At 37.8% G+C, this 27,152-nt stretch overlaps 1 protein-coding gene and 1 long non-coding RNA gene across 3 annotated transcripts in view; one reads left to right on the top strand and one right to left on the bottom strand.

Annotated features, from left to right (window-relative positions):
- Positions 1-15,683, top strand: part of LOC131433728 (protein TIS11) — a 34,450-nt gene extending 18,767 nt beyond the window's left edge. Inside the window, exons 1-3 of one of the 2 annotated variants that reach the window (XM_058600299.1) lie at positions 10,077-10,327; positions 10,666-11,258; positions 11,367-15,683. In XM_058600299.1, the coding sequence (XP_058456282.1) occupies positions 10,319-10,327; positions 10,666-11,258; positions 11,367-12,150 (1,386 nt within the window). In that variant the 5' untranslated portion in view covers positions 10,077-10,318 and the 3' untranslated portion in view covers positions 12,151-15,683. Of the gene's footprint in view, positions 1-10,076; positions 10,328-10,665; positions 11,259-11,366 lie in introns of those variants that run through there. The other variant, XM_058600298.1, reaches the window with a different exon arrangement.
- Positions 115-1,114, bottom strand: LOC131433729 (uncharacterized). Its single transcript, XR_009230296.1, has 3 exons — positions 883-1,114; positions 533-804; positions 115-461 (listed from the first exon to the last, which is right to left on the bottom strand). It is a non-coding gene; the product is annotated as an uncharacterized LOC131433729 (long non-coding RNA).
- Positions 15,684-27,152: the final 11,469 nt, after the last annotated feature.

Consider the following 27,152-nt stretch of genomic DNA (forward strand, 5'->3'; position numbering starts at 1 on the left):
CCAAGAAGTCTGTACGGAATTTAATGAGGAACGTTCGCAAGAAGGTGCGCCAGCTAGTCTACAATGGCTAAGTAGCAAATGTTGAGAATAATATTCTGTTGTTGTAGTCTAATATTATCAGTATATCGAATAAAATTTGAATATTTAACACTTGTGAATTATTACAGCGAAATCAAACGACTTTCAGGATATTGCTTCGAGGTGACGATTGACTACTGGTCGCCGCAGAATGCGAATAAGTCGAAAATCCATACGGGACAAACATACGAGTATGGACAGTTTAGATGTAAAAAATCTCTCCAATTGAATTTAGTTCACTAATGTCACTTCACGAAACATGGATGTCCAATATGGTGCTACTGTGGGTAGGAGGTTAGCTTCGTATCTGTTTCAGTTTTCATTGAATACACTGTTTGCTACTTCAAGTTGAACAAATAAAGGCTCTTCAAGCAGGTCTCCAACTGAAATGGAAAAAATAAGAACGTCGTTACAAGCCTGCTTATCATTTTATCGAACTTTAAAGACTTTTTACCTTCTTTATGTCAGCCCCGTTCGGTGCGCAGTGCTTGATTCCGGAATTTATTTTTCTACGCTTTCATCCAACTAGACACTCGAAGCGCTCTCATGACAATACCATGCATATCAGGTAAGCTTGGTTGATTATCACCGCAGTGAGGAACGACTTGTAATAACAATTCTGGTCTCGAAGCAGTCACCGATAACAAAGTATGACAAATCGTGTTTCGCTGGACATATTGAAACTCAACGTTCAATTCGCTGGGCAGTCCTGACAGTGCATAAAAGCTGGCGGAATTAAGTTAAATGAAGCTTAATTGCATTTATTTATGGCACAATGTACTGAGAAGATGAAACGCTGCTTACGATTGACACAGCAACGAAATGACAGATGATGGTTGTCTACATTCGCAATCGCACGTTGTAAACAACGCGGACAAATATACACACGGGGACACGGACGCACGGCCAGTCAGTATACGATCGGTTAGACTCCAAGAAAAAGCAGCTGTCGGCCAACCGTGGGCGGCTATTTATAGAGCCGAGAGTTCGGACAACAGTGACTGTCGACAAAGAGCAAATAATTATCATACATCATCAACCGACAACGGCACACATTCGATTGACCAACGAGTGCATTGATCTTTTAAGGGCGGGCTTACGGACGCCATATTGTCCATTCTGCATTTGCACTTCAACCGTTGGTTGTCATGTTGTCTGGTATGGTCGAAACGCCCTTCAAAATAGTCGTAGAGGACGTTGCGCTCTTCTAGTGAAAAAAGTGATTTATAACACCCGGAACCAGGTTCGGGGCCACATCTTGTGTATAGGAAGAAAGAGCCGGGCCCTTCACAGTACACAACAACGGTCTGACCTACGAGGAAGTGTCGTAATACAGTGTGTTTGTTTTTATGGCCTAGCCCTGTCAAAGCAACAAAGAAACAAAGAAATTAACTTTGCACATAGCAAACAGCAGCAGTGCTCGCCACAAGGGGCTATTACCGAAAAATAATAAAACAAAAAGACCCCATAAACGATGAAACCAACCGCGGTGTCGACGATAAGACGAAGAAACCGTCGAGGAAACGAAGAAATATAGCAAAAACAGACACACTTTTTCGGGACGTACGAGTCTACACTTCGAAGCGCGACTTGTCCAAGGTCACACACACGCCACACGGCCGTCAACAACGCGTAGTGCATGCATGGTATGACGGTGGCGTAACCAACAAACCGTCCGGCCAACACAATTCACTCTCCAGCTGCTTCAGTGCTATACGGAGCCCATTCATCGTTTCATCGTTTGTTGCGAGTTTCGGCATGTGGAATTTGGCACAACAAAGGCCACACTGCTGTGAGGAAATGGCTATACCGAACCGAGTTTCGAAGAGAAACGTGATTACGCCAATCTCCGCTCTGAAGTGGTGGTGGAATTCTTTATGTCTGAAGAGTTTGAAATCCTTGGACGAACTCGCGCCTACTTTCGACAACGGACAGTGATCCTTGCCGATGTCTCCTCGGTTTGTGACCAGACCGAGCAGTTTACAACACATCCGCTTTCACGCACGAGGACAAACAAATTGTGAGAAAAACTGTCGTCAAATATGATTCAATAGATCCAAAAATTTCGCGCTTTCAAGTAGCTTTGCGTTATGCGAGGGACACGCCACAATGCAATGGCATATTAGTCAGTCAAATTAAAATAGTACAGTAGTCATAACAATAAAGCTGAAAAAAGCTCTACGAGTAATTGAGCCTCGCAACAATAACAGAGACAATGAGGTGTCTCAACTGTTGCGTGACTTGGCTGATTATGGACCGTGCCGAACCATTACTGGTTCGGTTGTTTCGTTGACGGACCCGGGGTAGAAGGGAATCTCCTTCCCGGATTGGCTCACACCATGTGTCATAATTGGAAAGAATTAATTCAAGCGGACTGACGGACTGAATAAAGCTGGTTTTTCAGCTACTATCGCCAGCAACAAATTTTATTCAGAAATTAAGAGGTTTGCTATTTATGTCATGTCTTCAAAATGATCAGTACTGATGACCGGTTAATGGATTTCGGAGTATGACTGATATGGGCCGGGGTTTTCCCGTAGGGTACTAGTACCATTATCAGGGGCACATTCAAATCACTCACTTTCATTCTCTTCCCCAAAGCCAGTTTCGTTTTATTATATTTTCTTATTCAAATTTTGAAACTGTCATCATTTATGCTAATGCATCTAATTGAACTAGAATATTTCTTAACATACTCTTAAATATGAGTAAAACGTAGCTAAGGTTGGCAGTTTATATTTTGTTATAATTTTCAAATTCAAAGTTTGGAGATGGTATATTCGTATCTAGAGCTAAAAACAGCTATTTTAAACAAACTTCTTTATAATTTAGAAGCGTGTCCCATCTATGAGAAAAGGTCGTAATTAAAAGGTGGACTAGTTGCAAATGAAAGATCTACCTGGTAGTAGTTACGCTATTGTTTTTGTTTTTCGATCTGATGATTATTTCCCGAATTGTACAAACCTTTTTGTCAAAATTTGCAGTTTATTTTCAATAACTGTCAGGATCGACATAAAAAACTAAATATGGTTTTAAATTTAGATACCTTATTATAATATTCCTATGCTTTGGATGATGAGCTGCAGGGCGAGTACCCCCTTTTGATGGATGGGAGTGGGAATCAATTTATACTTCTCACAAGGTCAAAAAGTTAGAAACAGTCGGACCATACCGAGATCGATCGTTCACTTATAAATGTAAAAAAAAACTAAAATTGTAATGCTCTCTGTATCGATCGCGAAGTGGATATGACTAATAGTGCTTGAAAAATAAATACTCAGATCGGGAAAAATTTGAATGTACTTAAATTTCTCCAACTTTGACACAGATGTCACCTTCTAACTGAAAGTGTGAGATGTGTGTTACTGGAATAATACGATTCACGTAGACTATTTCATCCAATGCCTCCTAGTATTTCCATACGAAATACATGGAATTCTTGTTGGAGACAGCAATGTTGGAGATTGTACAATACTTTGTAGTTTCCCTTTCCACAATACCTTGTTTCTTTTTTACTCTCATCATTCATATCCCACTATGTGGATACAAGAAAAAGAAATACATCTACAAAGGCAGAAACAATCAGAGTAGATTAGAAAAGTTTGTGTTAGTAGACCAATTATTTCGATATCATTTCTAGATGATTAAAGTAATAATGAACGAAGCACGGTGAAATGACGTTTGGGATCAAAACTAGACACAATTTTCAATACAATCGTTCCTGAACGATAAAAAAAATTGAATACCATATCAAATTCAGTCAGCAGTGTTAGGAAAAAATCAAAATTGATCAAAATCAAAATTAGGTGATTTTTAGACAAAAACCTTTTTCAACACATCTAGTGGTGTAATGATACCTCATATTACTTATATTTTCAAAAATATCACTTTTTTCAATCTTGAATAAAATAAGAACTTTTCTTTTTGTATGAACTAACATAACCTTTTCAATTTGTATACAGTTATGTCAAGGTAATAAGAATTTTTCTTTGTTCTGCATCGTCGCACTAAGTGACAATTCAAAATTTTAAACACACTTCATCCTATAGTTCTGGAATCGGAAATCAAACCCGGATGAAATTAAACAGCAACTTATGAGACTATAGGAAAATTGGAGTTTGTGTAAATTGATTAAATCATCTCTCAGAAAATCGTGTGAGTCTCGTTTTAGAGTTTTTGACGACTATTTCTGGTATTTTGGAACCGGGAACGGGGATGGTATAGACGAAGGTTTGGTTTTGAGTAAAATCTAGAAGAATTTTTGCTTTTTTTTTGCAACGTCTCTCTAAATGACGGTGTGCAATTTTAAACACATTTTACCCTATGTGGCAACCATACACGCTAAACGAAATTGAACTAAGCACGCTGCGAAAGGATCAAAGTCGGTGGTATTTTTTTTTTCTTTTGTACCGCACGTACCGACGCGTACCAGTTTTGCATCGTCAGTTTGAATGACGATTTAAATGTTTTGACACTCATTGCGCTATAATTTCGGAGCCGAAAGTCGGATCTGTATGAAATTGCACAGTATATTTTAAGACAATGATAGCTTTAATTTGTAATATGATGAAAATCGGTTGCTGAAAACTTTTTGTTCCGTTTTTGAAGCTTTTCTTCACAATTATCAGTGCTTTCGGAACCAAGGACTAGTAGTCTCAAAGTAGTTTTATATATACACTAACTAACAAGATCTCCTAACTAGATGAATTTAGTAGTAAGTTTCATAAAAAAATTGCACCTCGTTTCGCTGTCGCTTGTGAAAAAATACTCATGAAATTAAATATTTTCACTTATCGCACTGTAATACCGGAACCGGAAGTCGGATCTGAATCAACTTTTCGAGGACTTTTTAAGGTATTTTAAGACCATTTATTTGCTTCACAGTTTGTGAAAATCTGTTAAGAAATTTCCGAGAAAATCGAGTGCGCTTTTTTTCATAAATTTGCACATATTTCCTTGTACTTCAGGAACCGGAAGATAGACCAAATGAAATTCAGGAAAATTGTATGAGGCCTAAGACTTTTCAAGTTTGTGAAAATCGGTTCAGCCATCTCTAAGAAAAATTTGTCACTTTTGTGATCTTGACGAACTGAGTCGAATGCTATATGACACTCGGTTGTAAAGCTGTAAAATTTGTTTTATTATATATATATATTTTGTCAAACAGAATTGTCAAACGACTAAGTGGTTTACGTTTTTCTTGAATATTTTTCTGGATACTTAACCTACAATCAACGGAATTCGACAAAAAATAGAAGCATCACCCAAAATTACTGTGAAAATGTGTACAGATTTTAAGCATTGATAATGTTTTCTCAGAATTTGTTCTGTACATTCAAGTTGCTAAAAAGTGCTACACGTACTTTAGAGCTCTAATAAAGTGGATATTTTTAGGTAAGAAGGAACTTTTGGTAACTTGGAGAGACGACGCATACATTTAAGTTGATATTGATCTTACCAATTTGAACATTCTTCTCAGCAAGAATGGCGTTTATCGTATCAAAGAACACTGTATATGATTCTGATATGAAATTATGCATCTTTTCTTGTAATATTACAACCTTTAGAACGACACAAAGATTGTTGTAATATTATATAATAATCGCTGCACATCAGTAGTGAATAGTGATGTGCAGCATTTTTGATGTAATATCACAAATGTGTTGGTGTCGTTCTAAAGGTTGTAATATTACACGAAAAAATGCATAATTTCCTATCAGAATCCTCTAAGTAATCAGTCAAACTAATGTAATCTACTCAATACGTTGTTTCGATGCAATAACGTGTCATTTATCTGCAATATTTCTTTAAAAATAGAAAATTATTGCATTTGATGTTCAGTGCGTCTAATATTTTTCACATCGATTGACAATCACATTGAGATTGTTACAATTCATTTTTTGCTGTGTAGATATACATATATTGATGCTGAAAACATGTGGATCGAAATGAAAAGGTAACATTTCACTGCTAGGTGGATTAAACACGTGTTTGTCACTATCATAAAAATCGAATGTTTGGAACATTGAAATGAGTTTTGAAGATAGAAGTAAGTGTATCGTATATTGAATTTAACATTTGTCTTTGTTTTTGTAGACAACCATGTTTGCTCTTGTTTGTACAGTTGATACTTTATATCATTTAACGTATTTCTGTTATTCTTTCTTGCTTCAATTATATTAAAAATTTAATTTTAGTGTAATCATGAAACATAGAGTTCAAACAGAGATAGTTGGTCGATATGTGTATATAATTTGCGTTAAAGTGTACCATTTTTTCGTGCGTCATCTGCGATTTTCCGGCCATCGCTGAAAAAGGCTAAACCATCAGCGTGTCACTCAACGCTCTTTTCAGAGAACAGGCAAGTCAGCTCCGGCATTCTACCGAGGTGTATGTGTTTATTTTGATATTTTAATTATACAAGTGTACGGTTCCGTAAACATAGGCTATAGTAGCGAGAAGCTAACCTCTAAATAACCGACTGCTACTAGCGTTGGGATGGAAAACTTTTATTTTCATTCATTGATCGTTTGGCGACAACTGAACGATCAGGAAATACTGAGCGCTTTATTGTCGGGCACGCGAGACGGAAGACGATGCGGCAACGTGATCGGGGATAGCAGCAGAAACAGTAGGCGAGTGTAATTAATGCCAACCATACCAGGCGCATGCCATGCTTTGAGATCCGTTGTTAATAGAAGGAACAAAAAAGTCTCCACATTTTGCAGTTATGGGAGTGGGCACGAACGACCCCACGGCTTTGGAAGTCGTGCTGCTGTACAGTGACTAGAAGTGCATTGCGAAATCTGAGCAATAATTCTTCACTGAAATAAATATGCATGTATCTAGCTGTCGACTTTTGAAAGGGCAGACGGAAGCGATTGGACGATGACGTTTCCCTTAAGCTTATCAAAAGTGATGTCACTTTACAACAAAAAGCTAGTAAGAAGTGACTTGGTTTATGACGATATTAGCATTTGAGCTGATACCAACCTTGTGAAGCTCACAATAAATAATGCAGGGATGCAATCGAAATATCCAGTAGCTATCAATACACTAATCAGAGCAACAAACTACACAAACAATTGCGCATATACATAACTTTTTCCCAACTATCATTATGACCAATCTCACGTGCCCGTGCCGGCGATCTAGAGAATACGGTAGCCTCTGAAAGCTCTCATCACCTATGGATTCACGTTACATTTACGTAACAGCCGCTTGTCTTGCCATATAGGCCATTGTATTTACTCTCGAGCCGTTGCCATCCAGCCAACCATCTCATCCAATCGGCTCACAGAGTGATCTCATCAGCTTTTTGCTTGCATGTCAAGATTGTTTACATGTTTAGACATTCAGGCGGTAGTTGTCGCCACGCGCGAAACTAGTCACCACTAAATCAGCTCATTGTCACACCCCTCTAGTGTGCAAATCCATCCATCAGGTGTTGAAGCTCTTCCTGAACAGGCGTCTCTAATCATCATGCTGGGTGCACTCATAAAACTTTACATTCCCCACTTACATAATCGAGTCCGCACTTTGCCAAAGGCCTTGGTTTGTGTTCATTTCCAAACCGCTGTCACTTTCAGGTTTTTCCCGCGCAGCGACAAAAACAACACACTGCGATTATCTCATATCCATCATCATTGATTTCGAGCGCCACCACAACGCGCATGGAATCGTAGTAATCATCAACATTTTGTATCTCTTTCTCTCATTCGTCGCACTCGTTCTCTTCTGTTCCACCAAGCGGTCTACCTCCGGACATCGAGGCCTTCGGAACCGGTTGCCGCTGTGTGGATGGAGGCTGTCCGTCCGAAGACTCTAGCAAGTATAGACAAAAACGGCGGGGTCCAAAAGGGGCAACCTGGCTATTATACAATTTCGGATGGAGAGCACTGGTGGAGCTTGCAACTCCGTCGAAACTAGGACACTTTCACCGCTGGTCCGGAGCGTTGCGTGCCTGCGTTCGTCAAACAGTAACCCATACGTCCTTCAACAAGGTTGCTCGTTGTCGCTGATTATGGCTCGAGATGAGTGAGCAGGTTGTGGAACGGGATTTGAGGTGGGTTGGCTTGTTTACGTTTCGGGGGCCTCCGGAATATGACATAATCTTCACCCCCGGTGAAAAGTGGCACACCGCGCAGGTCATCGGCCGAGCGCGCACGAAAGTAAAAGAGTGAGATTGCGTTTGTGAGCACCAGACGCTATTCGCTGCACTGCATTTGGAATGGGATGTATCTCAATCGCACGCTCGGTTGGTGAGCGGTTTTTCGCAATCTTTTCGGTTGAATTGAATTATGATCGATTTGTTGTGCGTTGAAAATGTAGGACATGATGTGATTGCGATCGATGATATTGTTACTGGTTTGCGATGTGACCTAGTCTCATGTGGTGTGGAAGAAAACAAAAAAAAAAACAGTTGAATAGCTGTCGGCAGTTTGTCCGACTTTGGTGACGTTGTTACTTCGGAGTTCGTAGTAGCTGTGAATTTTCAAGCAAAGTTCCAAGTTACCTCATAAATCTTCCACAGGGTTTGCGTATCCGTTTTGCATTTTCTTCACTTTTCGTCTCCGACTTATCAGTGCATTAGCAGTTCAAACAAAATTGCAATTGCCTCTTACCAGTTCAACTTAAACCACCATGCCGGCGCAATGTCCAATCGACCAGTAAATCATCACCCGTTTTTGTTCCAGACATCAGAAAGGTTTATCGATCTATTCAATACAGATTTAGTCCATGGAAAAATGACCACCCTTTAGTTTGAAGGGTGATTCTCGTAACCAATTAGCAATAAAAAATATGTTCTACATGGAATGACGCTATACCAAACAGGGATTCCGTATTTTTAACTAGAGCAAGATTATTAAAAATTAACATGTTGATTTTCATTCAAATCTGTTACAAAAAAAATTACCTTGTAACTTTACTATTGTAAATAAACGGTCTACCAGCCGTGTATCGTGCTTCTTTTTGAACTAGCGGCTGTCAAGTGCCTTGTATTTAATAGTATTAGCTGTACACCCGGCTCTCTAGAGTACGATAAAACATACCTAGCAGCAGAATTAATGGTTTTGTAATTTATTCTGATGTGCATTTAGAAACTCCAAGTAATTTTGAGTACAAGGCGAAGCTGAAACATAAAACGAACGATCATTGGTAAACCTGATTTTAAATATTTGTTTGAGTTCAGCGTCAACAAATGTCAATGGAAATCGATTATTGCCTGGAATTAGAGCGTACCACAAATTTTTTGAAATGTTAGGATTCAATCATGTCTAAACTTACTTATACCAGCTGTTGGAGAAAAAAAACTCATTCACTCATACGGTTCATGAACTACTTACGTTTATTCGTCATGACCCAAACGCTTTCTCACTTTCTAAAACATTTTTCAATGGGTTCGATTCATTGGCCGATTCACTTCGTTGAACAATTGTACATAGTCTGAGAACGGACAAGAAATAAATCTTAAGAAAACGTCTGCTAAAACAGAAATTAGCGCCAATAATATGAATACAAGCAATAGAACACAATTTCAATACAACTAAAAACGACGAGACGAGAAGACAACAACAAAAACCGAAATCAAAGATAGGACCTCTCGGTGAACAATAAACGTCTAGCCGCTATATGCACCGTAACTATGACGATGTTTGATTTCATACAAATCGACTTCAAATATGCATAATATCGAAATTTGAATTTGAAATTTAGTGTATTTTTTTAAGTGACCTTATGAAATGATTACGTTGAAGTGATCTTTTTGGTCGTCTGGTTACTCTGTTTCCATTGGTTCACCTGCAGGCCCTCTTCAAAAGCGGACATTGACCAGAGCTGCCATCTTAAAATCTGTGTTTCAACGTGAAAAATCTGCTCTTCCGCATATTTCCGCTAAAAAAGTTCATGTGAAATTTCAGCAAAACTACCTGGCATCCCTGCAAGTCCACCTGCTAGCTGTCATTGTGAAAATTCACACAGTCGTTTTTACAGCACTGTTGTTTATTTACGGTTTTCGCTAATATTTTTGTTCATTTATTTTCACCTAAATACCTCGTCAAAAGCAAAAAAAATCGTGGTAACCGTTGAGAAACATGTTAAAACAATACGAGTGACATATTTCCCTAAAGTACATTTGTTTGATTCGGTCGTCCAAATTTATTCCGTAGTGTCAAAATTGTCACGTGCATTTTTTAGTCAAAAATTGTACTTGAAGTTTTAATTTGTGTTTATTTTCAAAATGAAAAATGTAAGTAAATGCTACGATCATGAAACTTACTGTTTTGTTTCACAAATTTACGGCCGCGTTTTGTTATCAATCAAACTAACAATTGATAACGCATTGTACCGAAACCACACAGACTTAGTGGCTAAGCTACAACTGAAACAATGGTGAGATAAGATTACAGAAGTCACTTTTTGTGCACTGAGCTAAGACGCACGTACCGCATTGACTGTTAAATCGCCGGCCAACGCTCTAAATCCATATGTAGTGATCACGGGATTCGTTCGATAAGACTTTCAATGATGAATGTTTAAATGTGGTATTCTAATAAAACTGTTTTGCTTCTACTTTGAAATTTTCAGAATCAAACAAATTCCAGAAGCACAGCGCAGATGACCATTTCGAGCACCAATAGCACAAACAATGCCTCTAGCAACAACAGCAGCAGCAACAGTTCTCTGATTGGTAACAATGGCCATCATGTTACCAGCAGCCAGATTTTACTGCAGCAGAATTTCAACGTAGTCCACCAGCAGTCCCATCCTCAACACCACCAACAGTCACATCTTCAACAGCAACAGCACCAGAACCACAATCACTCACAGCACCATCAGAATCAGTCGCATCATCCACTACAGCAACAGCAGCACACCACCCGGCAGTTGCTGATTCACAATGCACTTACCCGCACTACGTCACACCCGGTCGGATCAAGCTCGACGGCTACACAAGCCGCCGCCACGATGGAATCGCTAATGGAACTGCTCCGAATGTCGACTGCCGCCGGCGTTCTGGCCCAGCAGTCGAACAGATCAACTAGCGGTGCCGGTGGTGCTTCATCTGCCGCGGCCGCCGCAGCTGCTGTCGCTGTCGTATCCAGTGGGGGTGGCGGTGGTCACCGGAAGCTGGAACGTACCCAGTCAGAACCACTGCCGCAGCAGGTCAACACCTCAAGGTGAGTTTCAAGAAGTCTTTTTGTTTCTTTGTTGCTTCGGATTGGATCGTTTTTTTTTCCTTCGGAAAATTGATTTCTAATTTTTTTTTCATTTTTTATAACTTTCAGATACAAAACCGAACTGTGTCGACCATTCGAGGAAGCGGGTGAATGTAAATACGGCGATAAGTGCCAATTTGCGCATGGCATGCAGGAACTACGCAACCTCCAGCGTCATCCGAAGTACAAGACCGAACTTTGTCGCACGTTTCACAGTGTCGGCTTCTGTCCGTACGGGCCCCGGTGTCACTTTGTGCACAACGCGGAAGAGGCCCGCAATCACAACCGTTCAGTGGCGGCATACCATGCGCAGTTGGCTGCGGCCAGTGCAGCAGCTGCCGTCAATTCCAGCGGCAGCAACAGTGGTGGAAATCACAATCAATCGTCGAATGCGGCCACGACTGCATTGCTACAGCAAGCCCAGCTCCAGCACACGGCAGAGTTGCTCCAGCAGCAACGCCAACAGCATCTGCAACAGCATCAACTTCCGCTCAGTCCGGCCTTGTCGATGTCAACCGGTTCGGATCGGGCTTCACCGATAGGATCCCTATCACTTTCGCCTACAACTTCGATGGCGAGTTTCTTCCCAGAACAAAGTAGCCCAACATTCCCGTCGACAAACCAACAGAGCGCATTCAATTTCCCAGCATCGCCACCGGCTAGCCCGATCGATGGGGGACTATCGCCAATGTCCACCCCTCCGCCACCTTCTCCTTCGTTGGTATCACTCTCCGGTAAGGTGGCAACAGGAAACAATAGCAATAGCTGCTCCAACATCGACGGGGAAGCACGTCTTCCGGTTTTCAATCGACTCAGTTCCACGGTGGACGCTTTCACCAACATGATGATCTAAACAAAAAAGCAAGGCGGTGGTGTTGTGATGGAGGTGATCTGGTGCACATGTCGGGCTATTGACACTTTACTTGAATCTGTTCTTTGCTCAGTACGCACGCACGAAGTTTAAGCAATCGAAAGCCCGCGCGCACACGCACAAACTCCCACAAACAAATGATTCTGTAAATACTAATCCATCGAATGCACTTGTGTGGGTGTTTTTTTTTCAAGTTTAATTGGGGTTTATAAATATTCGAAGGGTAAAATTGTAAGCGAAAGCTGCAGTAAATAAGAAACGCACAGATATTTATTTAAACAAACAAGTAGTAGAAACGTTTATGGAGACATTAAAAACAAACGTTTTCCAATTGAAACACATCCGCGCGCGAACGCAACTATACAAAGACGAACGGAGAAGTAAACACTTATTTAACTATTTATTATTATATTAAACTTATAATTCTTATTTAAATTGAACGATGCGAAAACACACGCACGCCTACAACAACCACAAAAAAACGATGTACGTAAATTACCACAAATTCAAGTTGGTGGTGCGGCGATAATCGAGCAACATTCTTGTATGAGTGCGTGTGTTCCGAGAGTGTCATGGGTGTGCGTGGATATTCCTTCGTGTACAGAATCAACGAGAGCTTCCAGTGAGAAACTTTTTTTCAATTTCACAAAACAATGGCAAACGAAACAAAACACTGCAAAACACCGACGGAATTAACAAATTCTCCTTCGTTCACATCTACGATTATTATCATTGCTATTAATATTACTATCATTATTATTATTATTATTATTATCGACCATATCTTGATTATTTTTTAATTTATTTTATTTATTTTTCTTTGCTTAATTTTCTCATTTTATTACGAAAGGAAAGCAATTTAATGAAAGATTAGTTCTACTACATACAATTATTAAGAAAAGATAGAAACAAAAAAATAATCAGCAGTTCATTTAAGATACAACCATAATTGAAAGTGTAATCAATGAGCTGATTTTCATTGGTAGCAGGCGAAGGCACGCATCTACACGCTGTATCAAGCTTTCCTGTTCTATTTCTGAAATATATAATTTGTAGTTATTTTTGCTTCAAAACAACCCTATAATGTGAATTATTACTCTTGTGTTGAGCCGATTTTCTCGTTTATAGTAGCCCTGTATGTATTGGTCACCACCAGATAGTGCCTTATCGATTTAAAATAAAATCTATTGTAAATCAGTACCGCTAGTAGGCAGCGTTTTTTGCCTTGTTTTATATATTATTATTTTCCCTTCTCCCAATCAAGTCATGTACAGGTTTAGGTTTCATACACGCAAATACACTCAAGTAGTGAAAAGCGTCCGGCCTACTAGGATTATTCGATCGCTTTTATCAATTCAGAATAAACCTACTTTTTTTCTTGCACATCCCTATTTCGTGTGTGCACATTTTCTAGCAATCTAACGGTAATTTAAGTCAGAAGAAAAATGAAAGCGAAAGCTTCATAAAACTAATATGATTTTTTTTTCAAATAATCTAAGGAAACGAAACCAATTGTGCATAAATAAGAGTGAAACGAAAGTTATAAACGATTCAGTGGAGTTCTGGTCAAATCCCGTAGTGCGCAAACGATCCGAGAACCTCCCCTAGCTTCGTTGAGTGTTAGTAAACTTTTTGTTTGATAAATTTCTTTATTGTGATCATAGTTTGTAATAACTACTAAGCCTACTGCCATCTGTGTTACTAGGAGACAATGATAACGAGCGCGAGCGAACTAGCGAGCGATAAAAGACAACCAATCTAAGTAAGCTGTGCTATTGACTCTAGCACAAGGGAGAAGCTAGTAAGAGATAACGAGAAAGCTTGGGAGCAGGGGAGATTCGTCGACATCGTACACAATGCGGCAATGTCTTCCGGTAGGCGGCCACATCTCCTGAATATTTGCTTTAATTTTTCATTGTGAGGTTAGATTGTAAGAGAGAGAAAAAACAGAGTTTAACATATTATATTTGTATAAAAGAAAAAGTAAGGTAGAACGAAACACTCAGAAATCTTCCATTAGTTGTAGGCAGAACAGGAACACTTAAAAAAACGCAGATTTATGATTGGTGAAGTATACATGAACTATACTATTTTGTATAGATTTTCACCGCAATGCAACGCATATGTAAGGAGTTTTTGTTTCCCGTAAGCCTAGAGTTCTTTTTTCGGTTCGAATCGAGTCGCCCCCCGGAGCCAAACCATCTCTCTTTCTGCTATTATCCAAACGGTACGATAATATTTGTGATTTTTTTAATGCTAGTTAGCCTACGCAAAACCTGAATAAAAGTCAATTTTCTTAATAAAAAAGGAATTCCTTTGTTTTTTTTTTCTAGAAGGAAAAATAGTGATCGCCACTCTTATTAGTCATAGGCTACTGCATTACTTTCTATAATCTCCGGTGAAAAGCAAACGGTAAGACGAATGGCAATAAGCAAGATAAAAAGATCTCTCAAAGTTTTTTCTACTTATTTATTGCATTTTTATAGCCGCCTAACTTATTTAAATTGTATACGTAAAGTGTAAGTACTTGCCCTTTGCTAGTTTTACTCACCCGTACATTGAAAGAGCAAACAAACAACACCCGCGCCGTGCTTCTTGAGTCCAATTCAGTGGAGTACGCAAATTTAATCATAATGCAAACAAACTTACTACCTAAATATGTGAAAGTGTGTAATAGACGCAAACACACACACCTATTTCATTGGTTTATTCTGCATTGAGTCAGTTCCTTCCGGGTGTGCTACCACCCACATAACTCCATTCCTCCTGTCGTCGATAAGCGAACAGAATGAAACAACAAACAATCAAGTCTTCCAACAACAAAACAATCATACGACCATTGGGGCCGCTGCCCGATATGCGTGGCTGTGTGCGTGTGTGAGTGGATAAGTGGCGATTGGCCGGTGTTTTTGAATCGTGTAGAAAATAGTTAGTAATCTGAGGAAAGGAAACCGTCGCGACTCGATTAGAACCTATTTTGATTGACCCTTCGGGAGAAACCGACCCACTCATTCCAGGAGTATATGATATAATATCGAAACATCTAATGCCTAATGCTAAGTGAGTAGTAAACCAAACTGATATCCATCAACAATAGACACGCACAGAGTCTGAGAAAAGCCCGAAAAAGACGTATCTATTTAAATGTTATATTTTACTTTGTGTAATAATATTGTATGCTATTTAATTATTTATGACGAATTTTTCATTAGCAAGCAAATGATAAAAAAACGCTGATATTTAAAACAAACAACCTTATCAAATTTAGAATCGATCATTAAACACGATACAAACAATACACATCTAAAAATGTAGTAGAATAATGTGGGCGAATGATTGTTTGCTACGTGCTCTGATAGCATAACTATTTAGGAACATATCCTATAATACAAAAAAAGCAAGCAAATCGAAGGGGCCATCTTTTTTGCAATCCTGATTTATTTACTATACTCTATTATTATATTCGTGTACATTTAATAGGAACAACAACAATAAAATAAATGATGAATCAACAATCTTATTATTATTATTATTATTATTATTATATTATATTTGTTTTCTTATTTAAACGACTAACTAATACCCTTTATTTCAAAACCAAGAAGGTGTTAAATAAAAGTGAAAAACAAATTTCCTACAAAAGTGAAATTAAGGATACTTTTTCTCTTCAAATGTATATATCACAGGCCAGTTCGGTTTTACTGAATTCGTGTGACACGGTTCATCACCATAAAACTAAAAGGAGAGGATTTAGCATTTACATTTTTTGAAAAAAATATAAAATATATCGTTATTTTTTTCCTAGGGGAAGAGGCACTTTCATTGTTATCCAGCGAATTAGGAGATGTCACTGGTTCTCTATTCCCGTCCTTGTCCATTGGATTAGTATCGCTGTTGTTGGTAGAATCATCGTTATGAGTTTTACGCGTTTCCTTGCTGTTATTTTTCCAGGAGTTGGGCTCGTTTTTAGCTGAAGTGTCAGGAGTATCTTGTTGTAAATTAGCTGCAGATGACGGTTTCGTAGATGATATACACCCTTATTCTTGTTTACATGCATAAAAACAACGCCAATCAAACTTTAAACGATCAGTTCTGGTACAAGCTTAAGTTGTGATGAAAAATGTTTGATATCATTTGTTATTTGATTAGTGTTTCACTGATTTTGTATCATCAAAGTATCAAAGCCATTCTTGTTTTCACTTGAATGTGTACGAACGCGATTCCTGTACAAAAAAAGGATCGGCATCGAAGGTAGTTCTTAGGAAGATCCCAAATATCAAAGAAGTGAAGAATGCTACGTAATGAATAAATTTTTCAAATTAAACTTCGTGCATAGTTAAAAATAGCAGTCCTATCAGTAGTATCTGCGTCATGTTTTCGATAGTATACATAGGTTCACCGAAACCACGTCTTACCTTCACGGCGGCTTTTAATCGAAAGAGGCCCATGTCAGTTGTTGCTGAAAGCGGTTATCCTACACTGAAGATACCACATTTAAGAATATCATAAATCAAATCTTATGATTATGTCAATTTTCATATTTTTGACAGTTTCATTGCTATCGTATGTCATTCATAACAATGAAATCAATTTCATTTAACAGTAATATGACCTGTATACGATACACGTGTACATTTCATACCTCAGCGCAATGAATTTCAATGTTACATCTTGTGTGAAAAAAATCATAATTGGCGCGTATAATACTTGATCAAATATAGTGCAAACATGGCTTCCGCTGATGGTTTACTCCAGGATCCTTCGATTCCGGCTAATACGCGGTTAGTATTAAGGGGTAGTTTAAATAATTCTAATGTGTACTTATTTTATGTTCAAAGTACGGAATGGATATAACTACTCTAATTTATTGGACGAACACTGAAATTATTGATGCTATTTCTTCTGCCCAAGTAAATTGGAATTACATTTTGATTTGAGAATTGATTTCAAACTGGCGGAACTCATAAAACTATATTTCATTGATTGCCATCTTTCACAGTGCACTGTTTAGATGTTTGGCATTTATTTAGGTGTAAAAAGGTTAGTTAGTTAGTTTCATTTATTTAAGAGATAATATATAAAAAGGTATTCATTTAGTAAATTCGAATAGTAACTTGAAAATGTAAATAATTTCATTTAAAAAGAAATGAAATGCTTTAATTAAAAAATTATTTATGTCATACACAACTCTGATGAATTTTCAAAGAAAATTTCGATGACATTCATTGTAAAATAATATGATGTTCATACACAAGAATTGGAGTGATCTCATCATAGCTTAGCATTTATTTGAAGAAGCTTACTGATATTTAAAAACTTTGTGACAACGAGTCTCGTTCGAATTCATTCGAGTGAAAACAATGGTTCATTCGTATTCGTTCGAAAGTATCCATTCGTCGTATGGTCGATACGGACGTGAACAAGAATCAGGATGATAATTTTATTGTATTTGAACTTTGCCACAGAAGTACAATAGTTGCTTGAAAACCGGTGAAGTAGTAGCTTGAACGTCCTTGGATTTAGATGTCTCTCTGTTTAGTTTTTCACAGGGCTAGCAGTAGTAAACAGTTTTCGGCTAATAGTGACATGTAGCGAGCTGATTTTCGTAGTTGACCAGCAATTTACATAGGATTCTTGAGTCCATAATCACATAAGAATGCATAAACTTCTTCAAGCGATAACAGGAACTAGTCACTGAGGGTTAAATCTGGCGAATATAGTGGATGTGGTAAAAATACGAATTTCGATTGCCGGATTTTAGCCATCGTAACGATAGACTTTGGTACGGTGCATTTGATCAGCTGTAAGGAAACATAGTACCCACTTTGCAAACATTTTTTTTGATATTCAAGTGTTAACGAAAAATTTCGAATACACATCATTTTGACATTTTTAGGCTGTCTCCTGCAACTTCACTTCATCGATTTTCCACAACAATGGCATGAATTTGTGAAATGATCTCCGGAAAAACAGCCTCACTTTGGACGACTAGAACAGTGGTACATCATCGGTGTTTGCATTCAGCTTACCAGTCGATCCATTTCTTTGCTCGCGCAGTATTTTATTTTGTTTCATCAAAAACAGTGTTTATCAACATACTAAACTCTATTTCTCCATTGCTTCTAATTTCCCAAAATTAGCGTCAGTTCACTGAAAACATAATAACTAATATACTAATGAACTGAATGCTATGAAATTTTGACAGATGACATTTGAAGCATCCTTATTGCTGCGACATGATTCTTCGAATAAAAATAACATGACGAATCTACTGCTGATATGATTATTGATACAATAACCCTCTATATAGTACAACATAGTTATAAAGTTATTGTGTTCCACATAGTGTACAATGATATTGTTGTATGCAAATTCAGTTGCTTTCTATTCCTCATAGAATTGAATTGTTTGCAACATTTATGTTCAATTGAAGCAAATGAACTTTCTTTAGAGTCAGGTACATTCGCGCCTAATACAACGTTTCTAGTTCTTGAAGCGAAGGTTGAATGCATCACTAATTGAAGTCAACAGCGAATGTATTTTGTTCTCTCCATCATCTATCTTTTTTACACTGAGGACACGTTCGAAAATCATATTAATGTACTTTGATTTTTCGTCACAAGTTTTTCTATTCTTCTATTCTATTCTTTCGTTCTTCGTATGAACATCATATTATTTTACAATGAATGTCATAGAAATTTTCTTAGAAAATTCATTAGAGTTGTGTATGACAAAATAATTTTTTAATAAAAGCATTTCATTTCTTTTTTAATGAAATGTAAATAAACATTTTCAAGTTACTATCTAAATTTACTGAATGAATACTTTTTTATATATTATCTCTTAAATAAATGAAACTAAAGACTGTCCCAGAAAGTATGGACGCAACCAAAAACCGCTGCCATTCCGCAATGGTTCAGAGTCTGTCAATTTTAATGGCTGCATCCTGTTGTTTACACTCTTCTCTAACCTCTTGTGCAGTTGTTTATTCGTTTTCATTAGTTTGTTTCGAAATGCGTGGACTTTCAGCAGAACAATGTCGAAAAATTGTGTACTAATGGTGCACAGAACGCGGACTGTCATTGAGAAAGATAGCAAAAATGGAAGGAGTAAGTGAAAAAGCCGTGCGAAATGCAATCAGGAAGTTCGGTGAGGATAACATCTTTGAGGATAAACCGAAAAAAGGTCCTGCCAACCCTCAGTTAAATAAACGTATACTGAATGCGTTCGAGCAAAAGAAGGAGGTTTCAGTTTGGGATGTGGCCAAAAAAGTGGGCACTTCGAAGTCAAATGTTCTTCGTGCTAAAGAACGTTTGAATCTTCGAACCTATAAGAAGCAGAAACAACCAAAACGTAGTCCGAAACAAGAAACATCGATCATGCCGAGGGTTCGAAAGCTGTACAATACGATTCTTGCTGGAAATTTGAACTGCATAATCATGGACGACGACACCTACGTGAAACTCGATTACAAATCCTTGCCGGGACCACAATATTATACGGTGCGAGAAGGGCAAGTGTTGAACCAGTCCGAGACATCGATTGAAGTCGAAAAATTTGGTAAGAAATCTATGGTCTGGCAAGCAATTTGTAACTGCGGTAAGATTTCGAAACCCTTCATCACCACTGCTTCAATGAACAGCGAAATATACATCAAGGAATGTTTACAAAAACGACCTCTACCCATGATTCGAAGCCACAAGGATCCTGTTGTCTTCTGGCCAGATCTTGCTTCTTGCCACTACTCGAAATCAACGGTAGAATGGTATGCTACCAAAAATGTCACTTTCGTCCCAAAAGACATAAATCCACCAAATTGCCCACAACTTCGACCAATTGAGGAATTATGGGCATTAACGAAGGCACATCTTAGATAACATGTTTCGGCAGTCGAAACCATTCAACAGTTCGAAAAAGATAGGAAAAAAGTGTCAAAACTCGTCGCCAAGAAGTATGTACCGAATTTATTGAGGAACGTTCGCAAGAAGGTACGCCAGCTAGTTTTCAATGGCTAAGTAGCAAATGTTGAAAATAATATTCTGTTGTTGTAGTCTAATATTATTAGTATATCGAATAAAATTTGAATATCTAACACTTGTGAATTATTTACAGTGAAATCAAAGTGCGTCCATACTTTCTGGGACAGTCTTTAATTATGAATTACATATGACAGCAATGAACCTGTCAAAAATATGAAAATTGGCACAATCATAAGATGTGATTATGATATACTTAAGTGCAGTATCCTGTAGGTGTAGGTTTACTCTTCATGGTATCGTCTTATCATTCATAGCACTATATTGTTCTTTGCTTCTATCGTTCCGGTCGTAGGCCGTTTCTGATGAGATGCATGCTCTCCGTTGCTAATCTTATCAATTCGTCATCTTTTGTTTGAATCCTAAAATGATAAGGACTTTACTGTCAGTAAACCTGAACATTGTCTAATGAAAAATCAGTTTTTATTACGTGACTTGGAGATGATGCACGAATTCAAACAATCAGCAAGACAATTTTATACACCCTTCGCTTACTACAGGCTGATGAATGTTCTAGTAGAACTCAAATTTTATATAGCTATATCATTTGAACATGCGGAGCAGTGAAACCATAAATAAGTGATTTATCAAAGCGCATCGTGATTTGAATGATAGTGTGAAAGATTTATCATTATTCGTGGTAAATTTGAACATTTATTCGTAATTGATTTTTACCAAGCCAACGTGCTTAAAACTACCGTATCATTCTTTTCAGTGCAGGTTCAAATTTGGACCACAAATAATTATAATTATTATCAGTCAACGCACTTCTAAGCATGCTAATTCATTTTCACTCAAATAACAAAAATCGAATTCAGATTTTCCATTGTGAGTAACTACGACTTTATTCAGAAGCTTTACGAGAATTCCAAAAGAAATAAGGTAACGGTACCCTCATTCATCTCAGCTCTGTTAGTCATCTCATATAAGAAAACCATTAGTTAGTAGGATATCTGTTTTCTCTGTTCGTTATATTGACTTTAAGAGTAAGATGAAATTAGGAGCACTCGCTTCGAGTTTTAACGTCGCTGTAGCAGCAGTATTGAACAGTTTTCAAACTACTTTTTCTGTGGTATTACTTTTTAGAGCCGAAGCAAAGATATTGTATTCGATTTTATCGCAATTCATTGATTGAAAGTCGAGTAATCGGTAAAATAACATGGTGACTCTACTAATGAGATGACTTTGGTACAATAACAATACATTGTTTTCGTAGCTAATGCTGATATATATCTGGTTTTGTTAGTAGTTAAAATATCGAAATTTTCTATCAAGTATCAAAACGAGAAATAGTTTAAATACAATATGTTCCTAAATGTGTCAGAGCGGGTATGCTTGATATCTATTCTGGATCTACCGAACAAGTTTGGTCAGTTCTCTTGTGAAAGTATTATTTTCATGGCACGAGTCTTTTATTTTAGTGCACCATAACATGGAGACAGTTGAATTTCGTAGGTGACAAACGATCTACCCTTGTCTCACTACTACTTAACATGCTAAAATGTGGTATCTTATTCATCTCAGCCTCACCATTTATCTCATCATGAAGCCATTAGTTAAAGTGAGATTAGCTATTTCTGTTCGATGCATTGGCTTAAAGGGTAAGATGAAATTTTGTACACTCGCTTCGAATTTTCGCGTTGATATAACATTAGTATTGCAAGTTTGTTGAACTATATTTTGTCATATTGCTTCTTCGAGCCGAAGCGAAGAACTATTGGAACAATAACTTAACATCATTCAATATAGAACTATTGGAACAATAACTTAACATCATTATAGAAATATAGATCCCCAACGTACCTGCTGATAAGCTAAATCAACTTTTCGACACAAAACATTTGGGAAAGTTTGCATTTTCGTACTTTTCCGTTAACTACAAACAAAAAAAATCGAATAATCTATTACACAATTCATTTCAACTATGGCTGGAAACAAACGTGATCAAATGGTCTGCAGCACACGGTTCCAAATTTTCTGTCAAAAACATGGTTTTCATCACAAGCCTTGCTATGACAATGAACTCGTTTGTGTTTCTACACAATAGATACGTTTACTTCGAATACGACATAACAACTTTGTTTGCTTCATTTTTTACCATATCATCAGTAATGAACTTTACCAACGTGAAAAAAATGGATTAATAGGTCAAACACCTTTTGGACTTCACCCAAGGCTTTACCTCAATAGAAGAAAGCTAGAGAAACTCATGCACGTTCGAAAACGTGGCTTACAGCAACTATACAAACTAGCAAGCAATCAGTCTGATAAATATTTAATAATTAGACACGACTGTTTCATTTTAGTAGGACGAATATTTGTAGATTCAATACAGCAGATTTCAGCTCAAACATGTTGGGATATACCCTCGGTTAGTGATTCAATGTATAGTCTAGGACTATAGTGCGTTGGTCGTACAAGTCTGTTGACGTATGTTCGAACACCGATCTGGATGGATTCTTAGTGTCAATTAGATCGTAAAACTAGCCATGCAAATTGCTCATAGAATGGTCAAATTGCACAAAAGGAATAAGTTACCAAGACATTAATTTCTTATGTATTTTGAAACTTTACAAATGAAAATAAACATCCACCTTTCAATAAATCTATGAATATCTGAATATCGTGAACCCAGACAAAGATCCCATCTGACCGTGTTGTACTGTTCAACAAAGCACTTCCTGTTGGTCATTCTATTATTAAACGTACAATGTTGTTGAACGACGATTTGTTTACCATTTTTCGAGCCGTTCCGCGTTGGAAAAGAAAACGCACAATAAAAACTGCGGGAGATCGCAGCCGGTGCATCGCGGCATAGAATGATGATATAAACAGAACCCAAACTGCTGACGCCGGTACCGAGCCGTCCTGAAATGGGCCCTGAGATAGACCGCAACCGCCTACTGAGATGGAAAGTAATTTTTCGGCGTTAGATCCCAAACGCGCCGGTTCGCTGTGGAGGTCCATTTGCTATGACGAACCACGTGCGGCTCTGCAGTGTATTCCGATCAACATCGGTGTGGTCGCTAGTGAACGAGCCTTGTCGGGAAGGGCAGGAAATGTCGTATAAATATTCGCTTGCCCCTCACGCCGCGAACCGCAACCACAGTAGCCGCTTGCTATGAACTTTTATTCGGTGTGAATCAATTTGTTCGAAGAACTTCTGACCGAATTCGTTAAAGTTGTCCCATTTTGATTCGTTTTTCAAATATAATCGAGAGCAGAGTACAATTCTTCATACTGCTCGTGTTGTTACGCGAGACAATATTATTACTTATTCAATGTCTGATCAGTATGGCTCCAATACATGAATCCGAAGTACATCGTGTTTACTGACGTGACGAACGTAAACTAGCTTCAACTAACTGGCCTATTAAATGATCACTATCCGAATCAGTCTGAATTCTTACAATATGGGTATTTTTGGAACGAGTATGATCAATAGATGTAAATAAGTGATGTTTTAAGCTATTTTCAAACCCAAGATGGTGACTGTCTGGATTATCGAGTATCAGGCGCGTACACGGAAATTTTTTTTCGAGGAGGGTTTAGAACATGTTGAACAGTTTCCATACGTATGGTAATATGTACATAATTACTTTATCAAATATTAGTTATAAAGCCGTGTGTTGGAAATTCTCCATTTTTTAATTGACTTAAATATTTGACGAATAGAGTTTTCATAATATAGGGAGACCGGGACTAAACTTGACACTTTCTAAAATTTTAAAATCATCTATTATAACTAGGTTTCTACCCAAGATATCTCTACCGCTGTGTAGCTTCAACCTTCAGCTGCAATTCTCAATTTGTGATTTGTAAAAATATGCATTAGTTCTCGTACCAGAAGTACCGCAAAAGTGACACCAACCTAAAATCCAATATTGCTGGAACCGCGGGGCTATACCGGATTCATTATGGGACAAAATCGGACTATAAAGCTTCACACAAAAATGGAGAACGACTACAATGGGGTGCCCAATCTCGAGAAACATAAAGTGAGCGCGAAGAAAATGAAGTCATGTCCGAATGGATTCTCTGTTGGTTACAACTTCTAGTAACACTGACATCTCAACCTCCAGCCAACTGACGCCTGTCTGTCACATGAAAGCGCTTTTAAAAACTCAATCCATTGATCAAAATTATTGAAAAGTATCTTTCAGCTGTTTAAGCTGTTCCGTTTAACCCTGTGTCCGATCTAGTCCCAATCTCCCTTAATAATTTATTGTGTTTCGAGGGGATGGGCGAAGGGGGGTACGGGTTTTACTGCTTCGACAAAAAACATCATTATATTAAATTTGAGGCAACACAACAAAACGTACTGCTAGCAGTGTTGGTGATTGCCGAAAATTTGACAGAAGCTGCTATATTGCTATTTATATTGTATACAACATTTTCAATCCGGTAGAAGATGCTACAAGAACTCGAGTCTCTCAATGCATGAACCGTGAGAGAATTTTGCTACATTTCTTCGCTCCATTTCATACTCTGAGTATTTCACGGCCCTTGAAAAAATTACATTCTGATAATGATCGTTGCTGTGTGGAATTTCCCAAGAGAGAATCGCAAGTTGACAATTATCGCAGAAAATTGAATCGATGATTCGACTTGATGATTCTCATATTAGGTTGCAATATTTCAAAACCCTTGTATGGAGCATTCACACACATTTTCATAGACACAACTTATAAAAAGGTTATATGCACATAGCTAGTATAAGCGGCAATAGTAAAATGAGTCTATCGCAATTATCAACTGCCTATGTAGAATCTGATCGCGAAACGAGAATAAGCGACCGTTTGTTGCTTCAGAGAGGATCCCCACAGCAGCGTGCTAACCTCTGATTCTCAGAAATGACATCGAGAGAAATTTGCTCTCGCACTGGTGTCTATTCTATGTTAAATGAGCCATGCCGGGTTTTTGTTGTTGCAATGATATTCGTCTCTTTTTGATGGCACTGATTCAATCGTGTGAAGAGTTGCTGGTGAGCGTTCTTTGATACGACAAAAGCCATCCTTGACTGCTAGAAACAATTGTTGAAAGTTGTTCATGAAAATGATTCGCGGTCCTCAAAAAATACTTCGCGGCTCCCATACCCAACCTGGGAGATGCTCTAGATTATTCGAAAGATATGGGCTATTCATCTTGAGCAGACAGGTATATAAAAACTGAAGTGTGATTAAATTTTGTTTAGAGAAGTTTAATTTTAACGTACTTCTAAATGGTTAAAATAACTTAACTTAATCACAAAACTTTAAAGATCTTATATTTCAAATGTAACAACTACCAAATTTCGGCCTAATGTCAATCGAAAAAGTGTTCGTTCCACCGTTTCGCTCCTTTTACCATACAGTGCCGATCTTGAACGCAATGTGAAACCTTTGCTTACACTTGAACCCGAGAAGGAGAGTGTGCGGCATTTATTTATACAGAAACTGTGCACCAAACAGCCGCTCAATGCCAAAAATATAGAATTATTACACACTGATGTTATGGATTTATTTGATGCTATTTTTGGTTTTACTTGTCGGCATCCGCGTCTCGCTGAGGTCCCATGCATAAATCTCGGTTCATTTTTCATTAGGGCGTATAAGCAAGTGACAGTTTCTCTTTGTTTACTTTCTCTTCTATTAATTACCAAGCGGTTTCCACGTTTATTACTCAACTCTTTGCATGAAATGATACCCGAAACTTTCGACTTTCAAACAAAATAGTGATATCAAAGAAAACCTTTTTAATCACATCACAATAATCGAAAGAGAGAGTGATTAAAGAGAAACTGTCACTTGCTTATACGCCCTTTTGAAAAATTACCCGATAAATGTGGTTTCTGACTGCCTCGGAAGGTGCGCGGCACATTTCATTGTGTTTATTTTCAAACAGTTCGGCAAAATGTGGACGTTTCGTTCATTCACACTCAACTCAGGCTTGTTATGAATTCTGCTTAGATTCGGAGAAACCTTATTCACTAGGCTATAGACACAAACTTGATATTCTGGAGCTTAGTTCTTATTTACTTTGGGTTACTCAAACCGTTTTTTTTTTTTTGTTTTTCACGTTGCACTACACCAAAGACATCCAATTACCAAGCCAATAGCTACGTATAGGACTTAGAAGTTCGCGTAATCGGTTTAACAATCTCTGAGAAATGAAATTGGGTTCAATTTAGCAAATGAAACATTTACTTAACTGATTACCGAATCTTAAGCTGTTTGGAAGTGAATACAAATTTTACCGTCATCCGTGAAAATTATGTTGTGTGTAATCTTTTAAGATGTATTTCTTTTGGAAGTTGACATGGTGAATTTTTATTATAATAAACGCAGAAAACTGCTTTTGTGTTTGCAATCAATGGTCGTTTTCCTAAAACTGTAAATAGCTTCTAAACGAGAAGAAAATGAGTTTACACTACCATTAATATAGTTCTTACACGATTGACGTTACTAGTTTCATATTATTTTCTTCGTCTTGAAAAATTCTTAGGATTGAACAAAGTCTTCCACTTCCGGTGAATCTCTCAATGGGTGAGCACGTTGTATCGTGTTAGTGCGGTGAAAATTCGAGTGTTTCGCGAGAAAGAAAGAATTTTTATCCTTACTTTGGCGACTCGACGTAGCCAGTCAAAAGAAGGTCCATTTGACTATAAACGAAAATTAAAATGCATTATAGCCTAAGATGCTGTGCCATTAATCGACGTCATCTCAAGTGAGGTGACGCCAACAAGAAGGAAGAAGCAGAAAAAAAGAAGAAGAACGAAGACTTCACACCGTTCGCTGTCCGGTAAACCAACATTAAAACTAGGTATAGATGCCGATTGCGTAATATTGTGACGACGACGATTTTCATATTTTTCGATTCGCTTTCAAATACGTTTAAAACGATTAGAGTGTTCTAGACGTTCATTTAAAAGCTCCTATCTACATGTGAATGACTGATTGCAAAAATCGG

This window comes from Malaya genurostris, chromosome 3 (genome assembly GCF_030247185.1).
Source record: "Malaya genurostris strain Urasoe2022 chromosome 3, Malgen_1.1, whole genome shotgun sequence".
Lineage (NCBI taxonomy): Eukaryota > Metazoa > Arthropoda > Insecta > Diptera > Culicidae > Malaya > Malaya genurostris.